This window comes from Dipodomys merriami, unplaced genomic scaffold, assembly GCF_024711535.1.
Source record: "Dipodomys merriami isolate MVZ:Mamm:240054 unplaced genomic scaffold, mDipMer1.0.p SCAF_57, whole genome shotgun sequence".
NCBI classification, from domain to species: domain Eukaryota; kingdom Metazoa; phylum Chordata; class Mammalia; order Rodentia; family Heteromyidae; genus Dipodomys; species Dipodomys merriami.
Genome location: NW_027206146.1, coordinates 7971701 through 7990403, shown reverse-complemented (window position 1 = coordinate 7990403; position 18703 = coordinate 7971701). Strand labels below are relative to the sequence as shown.

Sequence of the window (18703 nt, the reverse complement as noted above, 5' to 3'; positions counted from 1 at the left end):
AAACCTAGGCACTCAGGAGGCAGAGGCTGGAGAGGAGGATCTCAAGTTGGAAGCCAGACTAGGCAGATAGGAAGACCTTGTCTCAAAATCAAAATACAAACAAAAGTGCTGGGGCTCTGGTTCAAGTGGTAGAGCACTTGCCTAGCATGCATGCACAAGACCCTGGATTCGAACTCTAGCACTGCAAAAAAAAAAAATTAAAAGCATCACACCATGAGTTGATGGCCCCCAAATTTCAATGGCTCAGATTTTTTTTTTAACATTATCTTGGGACAGAAGTGATACAATTCAGTAGACAGCACACTTCAAATTTTGAATTTTGCACTTGTCCCAGTGATATTCGCTCCACGATTCTCTGGGACACTGGGCCATGACTACAAACTAAAGAGTCAAGAATGGGGTGTGATCAGAGACCCAGGCATGGCGAGAGACAAGTCCATTTTAATTGTTGGGGAGACAGGGAGGGCCTTCGAGATAACCTCCCCACCCCCACTGCAGCATCCTGCAAAAAGAAGCATCCAGTCTGGGCGGGTAACTGCTTCCCCTAAAACACTCCAACTCTGGGATGTTCCCCGGAGCAGCAGCTCATAAGATGCTGATGCGCTCGGCTAGTCCCTGCATCTCATGGTCCTGCGGCAATCGGGCGCTGGCGAGCTCCCCATCCGCGGGCAATTCAGGGCTGGTCAACATGCGCTCTGTCAGGAACAGCTCCCAGCGTGCGTCCTCACTCTCGTGTGTGATGTACCGCTCGCCCATTTTATTCTCCAGCTCTCGGAGATCCAGCCACGTCTGGTACTCCTGGCCCCGGAAGAGGTAGGTGAGCTTCGGGGCTGCATCTATGGCAGCCAATTGTGGCCAGAGCAGTGATGGAGGCTTTCTGCTCAGCCAAAGACCCACGGGGTACCACCAATGATGAAGCCACACCCAATGTAAGTGCTCAGCCAATAGCAATTTATCCCCGCCCCCTTCTTCAGCCCAGCCAATAAGGGGCTCTCTATCACTACTTGCCCAGCCAATAAAGGTCTAGCTCCACCCCCTTCCCCAGCACAGCCACACCCTCTGCATTACCTGTAACCAGGGATGGCTGAGAGACTTGTCCACGCTGTAGCGCTTTCGCATCTTCACTTGAAGCAGGTTGTTGATGAGGTCGATGGCTGCATAGGATGGAGAGACCAACTGTTTGCCACCGTGACTGGTGCCATCACGGTGTGCCCGGGCAGCTCAGAAATCTCACCTGCCCCAAACCCTTGCCTACTGATTTCCTGACCTATACTGCAAATCTGTGCCTGGTGCTGGCGGCTCAAGCCTTGTCATCCTAGCAACTCAGGAGGTTGAGATCTGAGGATCATGGTTCAGAGCCAGTTTGGGCAGAAAGGTTCATGAGGCCCTTGTCTCCAATTAACCAGCAAAAGGCTGGGAGGTGGTGTGGCTCAAATACAAATAGTATGCTTCAGGTGAGTTTGGTGGAATCCTCAGACACAGGAGGCTGATGGTACAGCCCCTGTGACCCCACCCACATAGGCCACGCCTCCCACCAATCTCTCCAATTCCACTCACCACCAGCTGAGATGTTGCTCCAGGGGCTGGCAGGGTACATGAAGGCAGCATTCTGGATCTGGTCATTAATGTCCTCATCCTCATTGAAGGGGAACGTGCCGCTGAGGCTGACATACATGATCACCCCCACCGACCACATGTCCAGTGAGCGGTTGTAGCCCTGGTTGAGCAGCACCTCTGGGGCCAGGTAGGCGGGTGTGCCCACCACCGAGCGCCGGAAGGACTTCTCCCCGATGATGCGGGCAAAGCCGAAGTCACACAGCTTCACCTGCAGAGGTGAGAGGTGCAGGGTCTGGGGGGGATGAAGCCACATCTGCCCTGGTGTGTTCCTGTACTACCAACACGATATTCCAAAGGAAACAGATGCTAGTTGGTCTCTCAAGCTACGTGATCTTGGGCAAGTGACTCAGTTTCCTCATCTCTCCCAGGAGGGGCATAACAGCACATCTCTCAAGGATCAATCCACCGAACTCGCAATACAACATCTTGCTGGGATTACAGGCACGAATCATCATGCTCATCTACCTACCTCCATTCCTCCCTTCCTTTCCTCCTTCCCTGTGTAATTTATTTATTTATTTATTTATTTTTATTTATTTTTTGTTGGCTGTGGGGCTTGAACTCTGGGCCTGGGCGCTGTCCCTCAGCTTTTCAGCTCAAGGCTAGCACTCTACCACTTGAGCCACGGCGCCACTTCCAGTTTTCTGGTGGTTTATTGGAGATAGGAGTTTCACGGTCTCTCCTGCCCGGGCTGGCTTTGAACCATGATCCTCAGATCTCAGCCTCCTGAGTAGCTAGGATTACAGGCGTGAGCCACCAGTGCTCTGCCCCAGTGTAATTTATACCATCATAAAACTGTTAGTAAACTATGGAAAGTGCAGCTCTTCCTGTCACAGGGCCTTTGCACAGGCTGTTCCTTCTGTCTAGAATACCTCTCTCTCCAAAACACAAAGTGCTACTCCTTCAGATAGTGTTTTCTGACTCTCTCAATGAGGCTATGTAACTTCTGCTTTTGAGAGTTTCCCTATAAAGACCACCAGCTGTTCCCACCATTTGTTCTCCCCTTCTCCCTTTATAAAAATCCTCAATGTAATGGGACACATGGCTGCCCAGAATCCAGACTACATTTCCCTGCCTCCTTAGCAGCAAGCTCAGACCATGTGATCAAGTTATGGCCAATAAGATGTGAGGAGAGATGATGTAACTAAAAAGGACTGCCTTCGTGAAGGTAAGGGGTGTGTCCACCTCATCTACTTTCCTCTCTCTTGTTGTTGTCTGTACTAAGACTCCACGGCAGGCAGAAACAGACTCTTTCTTGTCAACCATTGTCACCTCAGGTGGGAAGACCCCAGATCGCAGTGGGGGCCCCGGGGTTGGCCTTGTTTCCTAGAACCAGGAGGGGACATAACTGACCTGAGGGAAGGGATCCGCTGAGGCCAGCAACACGTTTTCTGGTTTCAAATCACAGTGCACGATGTTCTTGAAGTGAAGGTGTCTCAAAGCCACCAGGATCTGAGAAGGAGGGCAGGGCCCATGAGGCCGGCAGAAGGCACCCCAAGTCCACCCGAAGCAGCCAGCCCTCTAAACCTCACCCAGAACGTTTTCTGCATCCCTGAAGGTGCCCCCAGGGGTCAGGAGATGTGTGAGAACATGGAGTTTTAGATGTCTGTCTAGACGCATTTTTACTGAGAGCTAAGAGTTCGATAGAGTCTAGAAAGGATGGGCTAGAGTGGAGGGACTGGGGAAAACCTGAGGCCCTCTGGCACGAAGCACACTCCTAACTTGCTTAGCAAATTATTAGTCTTAATAAATACCAATGACATTACTTATCCATTTAGCACCATCGTTCACTATTAACCTCTGCTGGGTTAGGCCTGCCCACGCTGGATGTGATTCTTTTCTTTCTTTCTTTTTTTTTTGGCCAGTCCTGGGGCTTGAACTCTGGGCCTGGGTGCTGTCCCTGAGCTCTTTCACTCAAGGCAAGCACTCTACCACTTTGAGCCACAGCATCACTTCCAGTTTTCTGGTGGTTATAAAGAGCTCCTGGTTTTCCTGCCTAGGCTGGCTTCGAACCACGATCCTCAGATCTCAACCTCCTGAGTAGCTTGGATTCCAGGCATGAGCTACCTGGCTGGGCGATACTTTCTAGAGCCCAAGTTATTTTGGTTCATAGCACTGCCTGGCAAGAGACCATACCTGGAAGAGGGGCTCACAGAGTGTTGAATTTAATAAAAGAATGAATGACTAAATGAGAAAAGAAACCTCTTGTCCCATTTTCCTATGTAATAAAAATTCCTGCAGCTATAGTTTATTTTTCTGTGTGTGTGTGTTGCGGGGGGGGGGGGGGGGGGAGTACTAAAGTTTGAACTCGGGAACTGCACACAGTCCCTTAGTTATTTTCATTCAAAGCTGATACTTTACCACATGAGCCAAAACTCTATATCTAGCTTTTGTGCTGGTTAACTGGAGATGAGTCTCATGGACTTTGCTGTTTGGGTTAGCGCTGAATCCTTTTTTTTTGGGGTGGGGTGGGGGGGTCAGTCGTGGGGCTTGAACTCTGGGCCTGGGCACTATCACTCAGCTCTTCAGCTCAAGGGTAGAGCTCTACCACTTGAGCCACAGTGCCACTTCTGGCCTTTTTTTTGCTATGTGGTATTGAGGAATCAAACCCAGGGCCTCATGCATGCAAGGCAAGCACTGAGCCAACTTCCCAGCCTCATTTTTTCTTATTGCTGTAACTACTCCTTGCCTTTTTTCTTCTCCATCCTCCCCACCTCCCCTCTTTCCCCCAGCCAGTGTCCAGGTCCCCAGGGCCTCCACAAGGGGGAGCCTGAGGCTGAGTGGCACACCTGGGTAATGAGGAATTTGGTTAGGCGCTCAGGCAACCGGCCCTTCTCGCTGGAGAGAATCATTTCCAACATGTCTCCATGTAGTTTCTCCATCACCACAAACACCTTCTCAGGTGTCTCGAACATACACTCCAGGTTCACGATCCCGGAGTGCCGCAGACTCTGGGGGAGGGGAAGGATGGGGGTGAAAGGGTCACAGATCAGGTCATCCATGAACTCAGACCCTGGCAGATAACATGAGAGCAGATGACCCACCCAGTAGGCTGTCCCTGGGGGAGGCCAAGACGCCCTACGGCACTGGACAGGTGTCTAGAAGCATCTTTGCATAATGACATAGGGAAGTCTGCAGTGGCAGGAGGGTGAAAAGAATGGACATTTCTTTTTGTTTAAGATTTCTTTGGTTGGTCATGGGGCTTGAACTCCGGGTCCACACTCTGTCCCTAAGTTCTTTCGCTTAAGACTAGCCCTCTACCACTTTGAGCCACAGCCAAACTTCTGGTTTTCTGGTGATTAATAGATTAGAGTCTCACAGACTTTCCTGGGCTGGTTTTGAACCACAACCCTCAGATTTTAGCCTCCTGAGTAGTTAGGATTATAGGTGTGAGCCACCAGCACCAGGCGGGACCTTGTTTTTGTTTGGCTTTTATTTTTCTTTGGTGCCTTGTTTAGGGCTTGAACTCAAGGTCTGGGGTGCTGTCCCTTAGCTTGTATGCTCAAGGTAATACTCCATCATTTGAGCCACAGTACCACCTGTGGCTTTGTGTGGTTAACTGAAGATGAGTCTTATGGACTTTTCTGCCCTAGCTGGCTTTGAACTGTAATCCTCAGATCTCAGCCTTCTGGGTAGCTCTAATTACAGGCGTGAGCCTCCAGCTGTTTGTTTTCTTTTCATTTTAAATTTGTTTTCCTTCCCCCTTCCTTCAGGCCTGTCCTGACCTTGCTCTACTTCTCCTGCCCAGATCCCTATCCATGGGTCACCTGAAGAATGGCCACTTCGTTCCTCAGCTGGCTCTCCTGCTTGGTGGGAAAGCGCAGTTTGTCGATGACTTTTACCGCCACATCCCTTCCAGTCTTCCGGTGCTTTCCTGAGGGGTGGGGAAGGGTGAGGTAAAGGAGGAGGAAGTAAGGAATGGGGACCTCCCAATCCTGACAGGATGAACACTGCCCCTGCTGCCTACCCCACCGAGAACAAGCAGACAGGGTTGGTGGAAAGTGATGGAAGGTCACCCGAGCGGCTTGGAGGGGTCCCCAACATGTAAGAGCCGTGACTGGAGATGACAGGAAAAAATGGAAGAACGGCAAAAGATGGAGCTGCAAAGAGGGAAACGGACAGCAAAGGAAATTTTACTTATATCCAATCAGAAACTAGTATCTAGTGATGTGACCAATCAGAGTGTGGAACTTTTACTTGATTAGTAAAGTGAATGCTGAACACCAGTGGCTCATGCCTGTAATCCTAGCTACTTGGGACGCTGAAGTCTGAGTATCGAGATTCCAAGCTATCCTAGTCAGAAAAATCTGTGCCACTCTTTAATCTCCAAGTAACCATCAAAAAGCCACAAGTGAGCTGTGGCTCAAGTGGTAGAATGCTCACCCTGAGTGAAAAAGTGAGGGAACAATGTTCAGCCCTGAGTTCAAGCCCCGATCAGCACGCACACACACACACACACACACACTCACACACACAAACCAGCAAGGGGGCTGGGAAGGTGGCTCAGTGGTAGAGTGCTTGCCTTGCATGCATGAGGCCCTGGATTTGATTCCTCAGCACCACATAAGCAGAAAAAGCCAGAAGTGGTGCTGTGGCTCAAGTGGTAGAGTTCTACCCTTGAGCTGAAGAGATGAGGGACAGCACCCAGGCCCAGAGTTCAGACTTTATGACCACAAAAAAAAAAAAAAAAAAAAAAAAACCAGGAAGAAGGCTCATTGGTTTTGCCAATGAGAAGATTCTTCCTCTAAGCCAATCAAAACAAAGGCAAGCATCAGGCCAATCAGAAAAGGTAGGTGTGGCTCCATGAAGGCCCCGCCCATCCTCAGGGTCAGCCTAGTTCTTACCTCCATAGACCACTCCAAACTGCCCCGAGCCCAACACCTCATCTGGGAAGATCTGGTAGACAGTGGCAATGTCCTATGGGTTGGGGACAGGAGGGTTAGGGGTGTAAACGGAGATGGGGTGTCAAGGAGACTGGGGAAGGTGTATGGGAGCTGGAAGGCATCAGGAGCTTACCACATTCTCTTGGATTTGACTGTTGGACACAGAGATGCTCAGAGAAGCTTGTCCTGGGGAGAGAGGAGAGATGAGAGGTCAAGAGACCCTGGGGTCAGGGAGGTCTTCACCCATAGCTCCAAAGAACCCCCTCTTCAGCCAGCCCAACCAGGATTGGATGGAGTGGTGCAACGTGCAGCTTTGTATGGGCCCATTCTGAACTTTACTTTCCTCTTCTAGAAAAGAAGAGGCTACTGGGAGGAGAAAAATAAGAGGAGATGTCTCAACCCCCATGATCTCAGAGCCCACAGAGGGAAGGTGGGAAGGAGAGGCAAAAGTGACACCATGACTTCCAAAATATGTCCCATTAGAAACCCAGCCAGAGCCTGGCATTTCTTTTTACTATGTGAATGCCCCGAGGGTCCAGCTTCTCCCCACCAAAAGATCCTAGACTCTACCTTCATCTCCTTGTCCCAATCCGATTCTCCTCTCTCCCTTTCTCTCTCTTTTTATTAGTCATGAGTCTTGAACTCAGGGCCTGGGTACTGTCCCTGAGCAATTTTGCTCAAGGTTAGTGCCCTACCACTTTGAGCCACAGCACCACATTTGGTTTGCTGGTGTTTTATTGGAAAGAAGTCTAACGGACTTTCCTGCTTGGGTTAGCTTTGAACTACAATCTTCAGATCTCATCCTCCTAAGTAGAATTACAGACATGAGCCACCAGAACCTGGCTGTCCCTTTTTTTCTTTTTTTTTTTGTCAGTCCCAGGGCTTAAACTCAAGGCCTGGGCACTGTCCCTGAGCTTCTTTTGCTCAAGGCAAGCACTCTACCACTTGAGCCACAGCGCTACTTCCAGCTTTTTCCGTTTATGTGGTACGGAGGAATCGAACCCAAGACTTCATGCATGCTAGGCAAGCACTCTACCACCAAGCCATATTCCTAGCCCCATTTTTAGGTTTCTGAAGACAGGATCTTGCTATGTAGCCAAGGCCAGTCTCCAACCTGTGAGTCTCGCATCTCAGCCTCCTGTGTGATGGGATTAAAGGTACGCACCACCATGCCTGGCTCAATCCTCCCCTTTCTTTTCATATCCTGATAAGGAGGCTAGAGGAATCTTGCTGAAACACAACCCTAACCTTTGCTTTTCCTGCTCACAATGCTGCTAGTCCAGGTCCCTTCAATGGCCCACAAGCTGCCCAGCTCCTGTCCCAGTGTCACTGTCCTGACAGAGCAGGCACTCAGTAAATGGGTAAACAGTCATTCCGTCTGGCATAGGCTGGGAGAGAAGTAATGTGCTCAGGATCACATGTAAGATTAGGGGCTTAACAGAGACTGGAACCCAGACCTGCTGAGTCTATTTCTTAGGCTGCTCCAGGCTCTCACCTTCCCTAGGACCCCACCTAAGCCCCTCAAGACCCAGGGCAGGGACTCACGGTGGGGCGCATGGCCTGGGGCACTGGGCGCATCTTGGAGGATGACAGGCATCAGGGCTTGGCGGATGGCCGTCTCCCAGCCCCGGGCAGCCTCCGCCCCCTGACCACTCGGCCCACCCGGGGCTCCGCCAGGCGTCTCCCCCACAAAATAGGTAGCATTGGCAGTGATGATCTCAAAGCAGTGTGGGTTGGTGCCGGGTGGCACGAGGGTAAAGTTCTGGGCGGGTTCCACGGCGAGGATTTCTGACAGTGGGATCTCCTGGTAGGGCACAGAATCAGTACAGGTGAGGACACCATGCTGGCCCATGGGGTTCCTCCACTGATTCAGAGGGGCATCCAGGAATCTGGGTCATGAGAACAGGCCTGGCTTGCATGGAATGGAAAGGCTCCAGGGAGAAGTGATACTCAAGCAGACACCACCAGAAAGACTGGCAAAGAGTGGATGCGACAGCATGCACAAAGGCCCTGAGGCCGAGTGCGCCACAGCCCCCATTCACATGAGATGGTGTCTGCATTCTGTAGGTGCTTGATGAGTAAAGGAAGGGAAGGAGGCCACAGCCCTGAGGCCCACAAGAAGAGTCCTGGGTTTTGTCTGAGGGTCCTAGTGAGCCACTGAAGGGCTCTGAGAAAGGGAGGGGTAGCCTCTGGTTAAGCAGAGGGTAGATAGGACAGATTGAGATCAAAACAGAAGACCAGCCAAAACAGAAGACCAACGAGGGGATTGCTGTGTGTGTGTGTGGAAATGCAAGGCCAGGTACAAAGTGGCTCATGCCTGTAATCCCAGCTATTGAGAGGCTGAGATCTGAGGATCACAGTTCAAAGACAGACCAAGCAGGAAAATCCAGGAAACTCTTATCTTCAAGTAACCACCAAAAATCTAGAAATGGAGGTGTGGTTCAAGTGATAGAGCCCTGAGGTCAGTATTGCTACTTGAAGCATTTTACAGAAGAGGGATCTGAGAGGGAGGGAGGTTAAGGAATTATGCCATGGGTTCCCCAGCTGGGAAGCGGTGGGAGCCAATAGGGCAAATAGGGGTAGATTGGCTAAGGGGCTAGAAGAGGAAGCTGGGGGTGGGGAAAGGATGTGATTGGCAGGTTTGGGTGGAGGGATATGACCAGAGGGGTTGGGGATGCGGGGCCCTGGCTCACCTTGTAGTATCTGTTGGTGGTGTTGTTCTGAAACAGCGTGATGCACTTGCAGTCTAGGCGCCAATAATGCCGCTTCCTCTGTTGAGAGAGATGGGGGAGGGGAGGGGCACCCCCTCCCACCCAGGCTGTCAGGGCCTGGGGCTTGCCTGGAGCTCCTGAGGGGCCTAAAGCACTATTCAGCCAAACTCTGCCCCAAGCCCCGCCCCCTCGTGCCCCCCCCCCCCGCGCCTTTATTTTAAATCCCGATGCTTGTTCCATTCCAGACCCCTAACCCACCCTTCTGATTCCAGCCCTGTCTCCATCACCGCCTCACACCCCTCAAATCTGCTCCAGCTCCACTGGGGCTTGGCAGAGGAAACCTAACATCCAGCTCTGATTCTGCCCCCTGACTAGCCCCGCCCACCCAGAGCATCCCAACCCCGCCCACTCAGGCTGTGCAGGCCTGTCCCTAACCCTAGCCCCGCCCACCCAGACCATCCCAACTCCGCCCACTCAGGCTGTGCAGACACGCCCCTAACCCTAGCCCCGCCTACTCACCAGAGTGTCCTTGTTGCTGTAATGAACCACCCAACCCTCCCGCAGCGTGGTGCTGGACTTGCGTGTGGTGTGTCGCACTGACTGCACCACCCTCATCAGGGGGATGTAGCCCAAGGAGCTGTTGGGGAGGAAAAGGAAGGGGTGAGATGTCACCTGTCAGATGCAGCAGCAAGAGCTACAGGGGCATCTCTGGGCCATCGGGAAGTGGGGCCTGAACTCAAATCCTATAGTATCAGCACAAAATAGGTTGGCCTGTGGGCTGGTACTCCTGCCTCGGCCTGTCAAGTTCTGGAACTACAGGATTACATTACTGCACCTGGTTTTCTACTGTGACTTAAAAAAAAAAAAAATGTCCATCAGGGCAAGGCACTGGTGGCTCAGGCCTGAAAACCTAGCTACTCAGGAGACTGAGATGTGAGGATTGAGGTTCAAAGCCAGCCTGGGTAGGAAAGTCCGTGAGACTCTAATCTCCAATTAATCACCAGAAAATGGGCACTGTGGCTCAAAGTGGTAGAACGCTAGCCTTGAGCATAAAGAGCCCAGGAACAGTGCCAGGCCCCAAGTTCCAGCCCCATGACCAACCAAAAAAAAAAAAAGAAAAAGAAAAAGAAAGGAAAAGAAAGAAAGGAAGAAGGAAAGAAAGAAAGAAAGAAAGAAAGAAAGAAAGAAAGAAAGAAAGAAAGCCAGCCAAAGAAAGAAGTCCATTAGGAACAAAGGTTAACTGTTAAATTTTGGCACTTTGAAAGGTTTGCCTTGGGAACTGAGAATCTTTACCCCATTGTAGAGATGGGGTAGTGGTTAGCTAAGGCAAGGGCATCTTGGAGAAACCCGCTACCTCTGGGCCTTTCCTCCCTCGCCTTCCTCTTCCTCACTGGCATGGAGGGCATTCTCGGAGTGGGAGCCAGGGATGACACCAGTGTCATCTGTCTCATCCAGGAGGGCAGTCTTGTCGGCCTCACTGAAGTCCGTGGCCTCCTCCATTGGCACATCTGAGGGAGCAAGGGCATCTGAGGGCCTCTACCCAGCCTCAGGCATCTACCCTGTGTTTACCACCCCCAGCTCAGGTGCCCAGCCTCTTACCTCCGTTGATGAGCGCCTCCCCCAGACAGTCATTGGGGACACGGGTGGCACAGCGTTTGTGACAGTTGAACTTGCAGTCTGATAAGACAGGGAATGGGCGGTCATTTACAGGATTGAACCTTCACCTTAATGCACAAGCTCAGGAGTCTGTTCTTGTTGTCTAGCTGCTTTTTTGTTGTTGTTGTTCCCTGACTTTAAGCCATTTTCTCCAACCATGGGACCTGAGACTCAAGAGGAGACTCTGAAGCTCAGTGAAGCTGGGCTTGGTGGTACATGCTTGTAATGCCAGCACTTGGGAGGCAGAGGCAGGAAGATCTCAAGTTCAAGGCAAGCATAGGCTATATGGTAGTTTCCAGGCCAGCCTCAGACATATAATCAAGCCCTATCTCCAAAACAACAAAAGCAAGCCGAGCTTAGTGGCTACCACCTGTAAACTTAGGTATACAAGCGGTAAAGATCAGAAGGATCATGGTTTAAGGCCAGCTCCAAAAACAAAAGTGGGTGAGACTCCAACTCAACCACCTAAAAAATCTGGGTGCATTGTACTTGTCATCCCAGCTGCTTAGGAAGTAGCAACAGGAGGATTGAGGTCCAGGCTAGTCCCAGCATAAAAGAAGAAAGGGCTGGAGGAGGGGGTTCCAGAGCATTTGCCTAGCACAAGGGCAAGCCTCTTGAGTTCAAACCCCAGTTTTGCAAACAAACAACTCCTTTAGGATCTATAATTCTACGTTCTCCTTAACTTAAAATTCTAGAATGTGGGGCTGGGAAGGTGGCTCAGTGGTAGAGTGCTTGCCTTGCTTGCATGAGGCCCTAGGTTCAATTCCTCAGCACCACATAAGCAGAAAAAAAAAAAAAAAAAAGCCAGAAGTGGTGCTGTGATGCAAGTGGTAGAGCGCTAGCCTTGAGCTGTAGAGCTGAGGGACAGTGCCCAGGCCCAGAGTTCAGGCCCACGACTGGACACCCCCCCCAAAAAAAAATTCTAGAATGTGGCAGATTCTGACATTATATGACTGTGGGCTTTTTATATTTTGGCACTATTGGCGGTTGCCTTTGCTAGGAAGATGCTCTTACTTGAGCTATGATTTAGTCTTTTTTTGGGTATCATAGGCTTGAACTCTGGGCCCAGGCACTGTCCCTGAGCTCTTCAGCTCAAGGTGAGCACTCTACGACTTAAGCCACAGTGCCACTTCCAGTTTTCTGGTGGTTCACTGGAGATAAGAGTCTCATGGATTTTCCTTCCGTGGCTGGCTTTGAACCGTGATCCTCAGGTCTCAGCTTCCTGAGTAGCTAGGATTATAGGTGTGAGCTACTGGCTGACTCAGCTGATGTTCTATGGTTCTCTCATGCCAGGAATTCTTCTGTTCTGTAGCTGGGGACTTCCCTGCTAAGTGTCTGATGAATTTAGATTCCCAGAGTTCCAGGATTGTAGAACTCCAAAGGTTCCAGGGCTTTTCTGTCTTGAGAATACCAAGATTTTTGCTTTGGGCTAGAAGTCCAGGTTGGGGGTGGCTGGAACCCACTAACCTTTGCACTGTAGGCCCTGGCGGAAGAGACCCTTGAGGAGTTTCTTGCAAGCCTGGCAAACAGTGGGCCGTGTGTAGCTGTGGATGAGAAAGGTGTGCGGCACTTTCACCTTGGTGAGCAGCATCTTGTCCAGCTCGATGGGGCGGCCCGTGTAGAATGAGGAAGAAGACGAGGAGGAGGATGAGGGCGGCCGGCGACCCAGGAGATCCGTGGTGCTCCGGGTCTACAGGGTCCCGGAGGAGGGGAGGGACAATCAGTGCCTGTTCCCATGCAGAACCCACTCCCAAGCCCCCAACCCCCCCCAGCCCAGCCTGCCCTACCCCCAGCCCCTCACCAGCTCCTCCGCCATGCAGGGCAGGGACTCTGAGCTGCCCAGGCGCACTGAGTGACCGCTGGCCAGGGAGGTGGATGACAGGCGGCGCTTGCGGGCCCCGCTGCAGTTATTGGGGATGCTGAAGGCACAGCGCTTGTGATAGTTCAGCCCGCAGCCTGCAGAGGGTGCCACATGGCCAAAGACACAGCTTAGGCCGGCTGCCCCCCTACACCTTCTTTTTGTTGGGGGATAGAGCCTCATTATGTAGCCCAGGTTGGTAGCAAACTCATGATCTTCCTCATCTCCTGAAGGCTTGGATTCCAGGCATGCACACATGGTTCTCACCCTTAGCATTTCTGCTCAAACCCCAATCCCCTTCTAAAGGCATTACACCACTAAAGTTACCAATCACCAGACCCAATCTCTAATTCTGACCTGTAGCCCTACTCCCACCCTTGATTCCACCCTCCCACCAGGTCCCCAAAACTCTTTTCATCCCCGCTTCCCTTCCCACTACAAGGGACACCCCTAGAACTTCACCCCAGTCCACCCTGTTCAAATATTACTCCTTTCATTTGCCCCCACTGCTAACCTTGCCTCTCATTTCCACCACCCCCCCTTTTTTGTCGGTTGTGGGGCTTGAACTCTGGGCCTGGGCGCTGTCCCTCAGCTCTTCAGCTCAAGGTGAGCGCTCTATCATTTAAGCCACAACTCCACTTCTGGTTTTCTGGTAGTTAACTGGAGATAAGAGTCTCACAAATTTTCCTTGCCCAGGCTGGCTTTGAACTGCGATCCTCAGATCTCAGCCTCCTGAGTAGTTAGGATTACAGGCGTGAGCCACCAGCACCCGGCTTGAAGCCATCCAGTTTGTGGTATGACTGTCCTAGCAAGCCAAGTCAGGTGCCAGAATGACAAAAGATGGACCTTGATGGTCAAACTTTATGTGCTTCCCCTTCGGAAGGTGCTGCAGTGAAGGTATTTTTGCAGATAGGACTAAAATCTGCTATCAGAGGGCAGTAATGCAGGTGATTATCCTAGTTCATGGCTGGGTCTGACTCAATCAGTGCAAAGGATTAAAGAGCTGAGGCACTTAGGCCCGAGTTCCTTCCTGCCAGGCCTTGCAATCCTCTAAATAAATTCCTTCAGAGAAGACTTAATATTTATCTCTGGTTGTTTCTCTGGATCCTTGCCCAACACAAACTTTCACGCAACTTCTCCAGTTTAAGAAACCAGCCCCGCCCACATCCCAAGCCCCACCCACCCCAAGCGCGGCCCTTATATCCGCTCTCCCTAGATCCCACCCCCTCGCCCCGCCCACTTCCTAGGCCCCGCCCCTCACCGTCGCATTTGAGGCCTTGGCGCACCAGGCCGAAGAGCATCTCCCCGCAGTGGTCGCAGAAGGCTGGAGCGCGGTAGGAGTGCACGGTGAGGGCGTGCGGGCGGATCTGGAAGTCCTCAAAGGTAGCAGAGGCTGCAGGCAGCAAAGAAGGACACAGGCCTGAGCTCTGAGTCTCTGGCTATGTGACAACCGCCCTCCTCACGAAAAGTTACTCTGGCCCGTGTTTCTCACGCGCCCCCCCCCCCTTCGGGCCCCCTCGAGTTGCAAGGTTTGATCTGTCCCTTCTGTCTTCATTCACATTCTGTGTTCTGCAGGGGTCCAAACTTCAGTTCCACCACTAGGAAAATACCTACTTGCCTATACCCTGCCCCCACCCCCCAGAGGCTGACAGAGAAATGGGGCGTGGTTTCCTGGGTAGAGAGCTGTCCCTTTTATCTCCTTTGATTTTGTTTTGACTAGACAGACTCTCCCTGTCTCTATAGATTTGTTGTTGTTGTTGTGCTGGTCCTGAGGCTTGAACTTAGGTCTTTGAGCTCTCCCTTGACTTTTTCACTCAAGGCTGGCACTCTACCAACTTGGGCCACAGATCCACTTCTGGCTTTTTAGTGATTCATTGGCGATACAGGGTTTCATGGACTTTGCTGCCCAGGCTGGCTTCTGCAATCCTCAAATCTCAGCCTCCTGAGATTACAAGAAGCTGATTGCAGGCACGGTGAGCCTCCAGCACCTGGCTCTAAGGGAGATTTTACAAGTACAGGTGCCAGATCTCAGCTTCCCTTGCAAAGATCTACTCAGTGATCACTACAGTGGGAGGATGCCTTTTATAATCACAGATAAAGAAAAGAATTTAAGTGTGAGTTCCCACGCTTCCTAGGCAGGAACTCTACCACTTGAGCCACACCCCCAGTTTGACTTGCTGTAGTTATTCTTTTCAGATCGAGTCTTGAGCTTTTGCCCTGGACATGTCTTGGACCAGGGATCGCTCCACCGTGTAATGGGGTTTGCAAGTGAACACATCACACCTGGCAGCTTGGTGTGGAAGGTGTAACTCAGCGTTATGCCAGGGACTTTTCTTCATGTGGCTGTGGATGGTGCATGATTGGCCAGGGCTGGCTGAATTCTCCAATGTGAACCCACAGTGCATATATTCAACAGTGATTGGCAGGGCCCCTAATTCGCCAGGCAGGCCCACAATCCCTAGCCTATAAATGCCTGGTTGTGAATCTGATCCCCGCCCCCTTTAGAGGCACCACCCCTCACCCAGAAGCATTCTTCCCTCCCCTCCAAGCAAAGCCAGGCCTCACCTGACAGCACCACCTCCACCAGGTCGCCCTCCTGGATGTCCCCTGCAGAGCGCACCAGCTGCAGGAGATTGGCAGACGTGGGGTCATGTTTGAAAAGCAGGATCTTGTCGTAAAGGCCATAGAAGCCGCACTCTGGGAACTGAGGGGAGGGAGAAGGAGGTGGTGAAAAGGAGGTGGAAAAGCTCAGAGCCTTGGTCTGGAACCCTCCTGGGGGGAGGCTGGCAGTTTCCTCTGGAAACTCAGACACCACCACCCCCCAGCCCACTGCTTCCTGTCTGTCCCCTCCTAGCCCCAGCGGGGGGCAGGGCAGGATGTGGGGGCTCCAGGTGTGCTGGGAGGGGGATCACAGGCCTGAGTTTGGTGTCTGGTGCTGGGCAGCTCTGGGAGCAGCTAGACCTGAGGGGACCCCCCTGAGTAAGCACCCCCTCCTCTGTCCCCCACACCCCAGCTTCCTTCCTGGATCTATTGTCCCTGATAGTTGGCTCTAGGCCCAGCATTGGGGAGGAGGGAGAAGGGGATTTTGGACTAATGTAAGGGGGGGGCAGGGAAGATGCAGGGTTGCTGGAAAGGCTGTCCTTTGCCCCCAAATACACATAACCCAGGTGTCAGGGACCCAGTTTTGGGGAGTCCAGGGCAGGAAATGCAACCTGGTAAGACAGAAAGTGAAACAAAATGCCCAGGTGAGGTGCTGAGGGAGGGCAGGAGAGAGGGGGGAGGGCGCCCAGCCGCACCTGGACAGAAGAAACTGGGCTGAGCTCTGAGCTGGGAGGACAAAGAATTGTACCCGCGGACAATCTGAGCTGGGAGGACAAAGAATTGTACCCGCGGACAATCTCCACCCCCAGCAGGGCAGTCCTAGCAGGCAGTCTGACTTGGGGGATGGGGTCTGGGCCTGCTAGATTTGGGGATTTGGCAGTTCAAAAGAACAAACAAACAAGTTAATAAGCCTTAGTGTTCTACAGAAAACCAAGGATTGCTTGGCCTTGGTCCCCAGGGAAGGTCTTCTCCTAAAATTGAAGAGTTTCCTTTTCTGTTTCTTTGGGGGAGCCCAAAGAATTCATTTTTAGGGAGTTGAGGAAATCCTGGATGTTTGATGCTCCCAACATGCTCACAATTATATACCCTGAATTCTAATGATTGTTATTGTACATTTGAGGATTTTAATGACCTAGATTAGCAGTCATCAAATATTTCCAAGTGCTTTGTGTATATCAAAGGAAGATTAGAATTATCTGGATATCATAGCATTGGAGCATTTCAATAAACCATTCCAAGATTTGAACATTTTAATGTCAGAGGATTTTGATGACCTAGGAAACATATTGCTACTATTTCAAATTTTAAAATTCCAACATTTTCAGAAGCTGGTAAATGAAGAGCATAGAAGCCCACTATTCTAACTTTTAACAATGTAAAGATTTGGGGAACCAGGCCCATTTGGTCATCTCTCTCACCATGACCCTACAGGCTTGGCCTGGGAGACCCTGAAGTCTATAAAGTTTAAGAACAAAGCCAGGCGCTGGTGGTTCATGTCTGTCATACTAGCAACTCAGGAGGCTGAGCTCTGCATACTCAAAGCAAAATCTGAGACTCTTATCTCCAATTAACCAGCCAAAAGCTAGAAGTAGAGCTGTGGTCCAAGTGCTAGAGTTCTAGCCTTTGGAGGAAAAAGCTAAGGGACAGTGCCCAGACTCTTGAGTTCAAGCCCAGTAGGGGCACAGGGATTAGGGGAGGTTTCAGAAACACACCCCCCCAATCTCTGAGGAGGACATGGAGGGCATCTGCCTCTGTACACACATCAGGTTGGGGGAGGAGAAGGATCTATCGGGTCCTGAGTCCTCACTTGCCCTGGCCATCTGTGCAAAAACCTACACCCACACATGTCACCCGATCCCCACGGCCAGCCCGGCTTCGGTTTCTACTGTTTCCAACAAGTGGGGGACTCTAGGTGGAGAGGGAGGTCCCCCACATTTGCTGTCCCCTACCTGCCTCTTTCCTATACAAATCGGGACGGGCACCTCCCTTCCTCCCTCCCCGCTGCAGAAAACAACAAACATGCAGGGACTCGCAATTTGAGGAGGCCTCTGGGGCACCCCACCCCTGCCCTGGCCTTCCCCAAACCTTGGTAGTGGGGTAAGGACTCAACTGGGGGCCAGTGCCTTTCCCAGTCGTCCAGCAGGGCCTCCCTCTCCTCCCCCCACCCTCTGCCCGCGCCCCCCTGCTGGGGCCTCTTCCCAAGCAGGATCGGAGAGCCCCAGCCTCACCTTCTGGTCCACAATAGAGCAAGCCAGCTGCTTCACGTGGGCCAACTCGGAGGCCGCGGGCAACAGCACAAACTCGCGGGTCAGCCCGATCTGGATGTGGAAGGAGACTCCCGAGCCAGGCGCCGGGCCCTGGGGCAGCAGCGCGGGTGGCGACTGAAGCTCCAAGCCAGTGGAGGGCGGAGGAGACCCCGGCCCCGGAGAGCCGGGGAGCCCGGCGGGATGGGTGGGGGCAGCGGCCATGGGGGGCAGGTCCGGACCCGGTGGCCGACCCGGGATCCGGCTGGGGAAGTCCTGGAAAACCGGTCCTAGATCCCAGGGGACCTAGGGGAGGAGCTCAGGGAGTCGGGAGGAGATAACTGGCCAGATGAGAGACCAGAGGATGGCGGGATTCTGGAAAACGAGAGAGAGAGAGAGAGAGAGAGAGACAGAGACAGAGACAGAGACAGAGACAGAGACAGAGACAGAGACAGAGACAGAGACAGAGAGAGATCTAGTGGATCTCACGCCTGGGATCACGGGATCACAGACCATCAGAAAGACAAGTGGTGGTGGTAGAGGGAGGGAGATCCAGCGATGGAGAGATGCCAAGAAATCAGCAAAACCTAGCAGGTCAGGGTTCAGAGATCAAGAGATCCCGCGATCCAGAGCCCCGTGGGAGAAAGAAGAGGTTGAGAGAAGAACAGGGGGGATCCGATCTCGGGGAACAGTGGCTCTGAGACCCAGGATCTCACTAAATAGGTCACGTTGGGGGTCGAGGACAGAAGTCTCTGGGTTGGGAAGCCAGTGGGTCCTAAGGATCCAGCCCAGGGATGGACAGAGGGGTCCCCGGGGCCGGGACGAGAGAGCAGGGAACCTCACGGGTCTCAGAAGTTGGAGAAAAGTTGGGGTCCGGGGCCGCGGGGAAGGGGCGTTACCGGAGGCGGGGCGGGGCGGGGGGTCAAGGGAGGGTCGCGCGGCGCGGGCCCCTCTTTTTTTCCACCCCTCCAAAGTTTAAGTACGCGGCGGCGGCCCAGGAGGAAGTGTCGGGAGCGATGGCGCCGTCAGCCAATCGATTCGGGGCTCGTGACGTCGCGGGGCGGGGCCGGCCCGGGGCAGGAGAGTGGGGGCGGAAGGGGAGGGCGGGCCCGCGGGCCGGGGCGGGCGGGGGCC

General features: G+C 52.5%; 1 protein-coding gene across 1 annotated transcript; it reads right to left on the bottom strand.

The window, feature by feature from the left end:
* Positions 1–421: 421 nt before the first annotated feature.
* Positions 422–18553, bottom strand: LOC138812886 (serine/threonine-protein kinase D2). Its single transcript, XM_070001132.1, has 18 exons — positions 17555–18553; positions 15291–15429; positions 13987–14118; positions 12669–12823; positions 12335–12557; positions 10811–10888; positions 10566–10719; positions 9731–9848; positions 9194–9271; positions 8046–8304; positions 6634–6686; positions 6462–6534; positions 5385–5491; positions 4407–4568; positions 2971–3069; positions 1558–1825; positions 1069–1154; positions 422–798 (listed from the first exon to the last, which is right to left on the bottom strand). The coding sequence occupies exons 1-18, from the start codon at positions 17792–17794 to the stop codon at positions 586–588; spliced, it is 2637 nt and encodes an 878-aa protein (XP_069857233.1). The 5' UTR covers positions 17795–18553; the 3' UTR covers positions 422–585.
* Between the last annotated feature and the right edge of the window lie 150 nt (positions 18554–18703).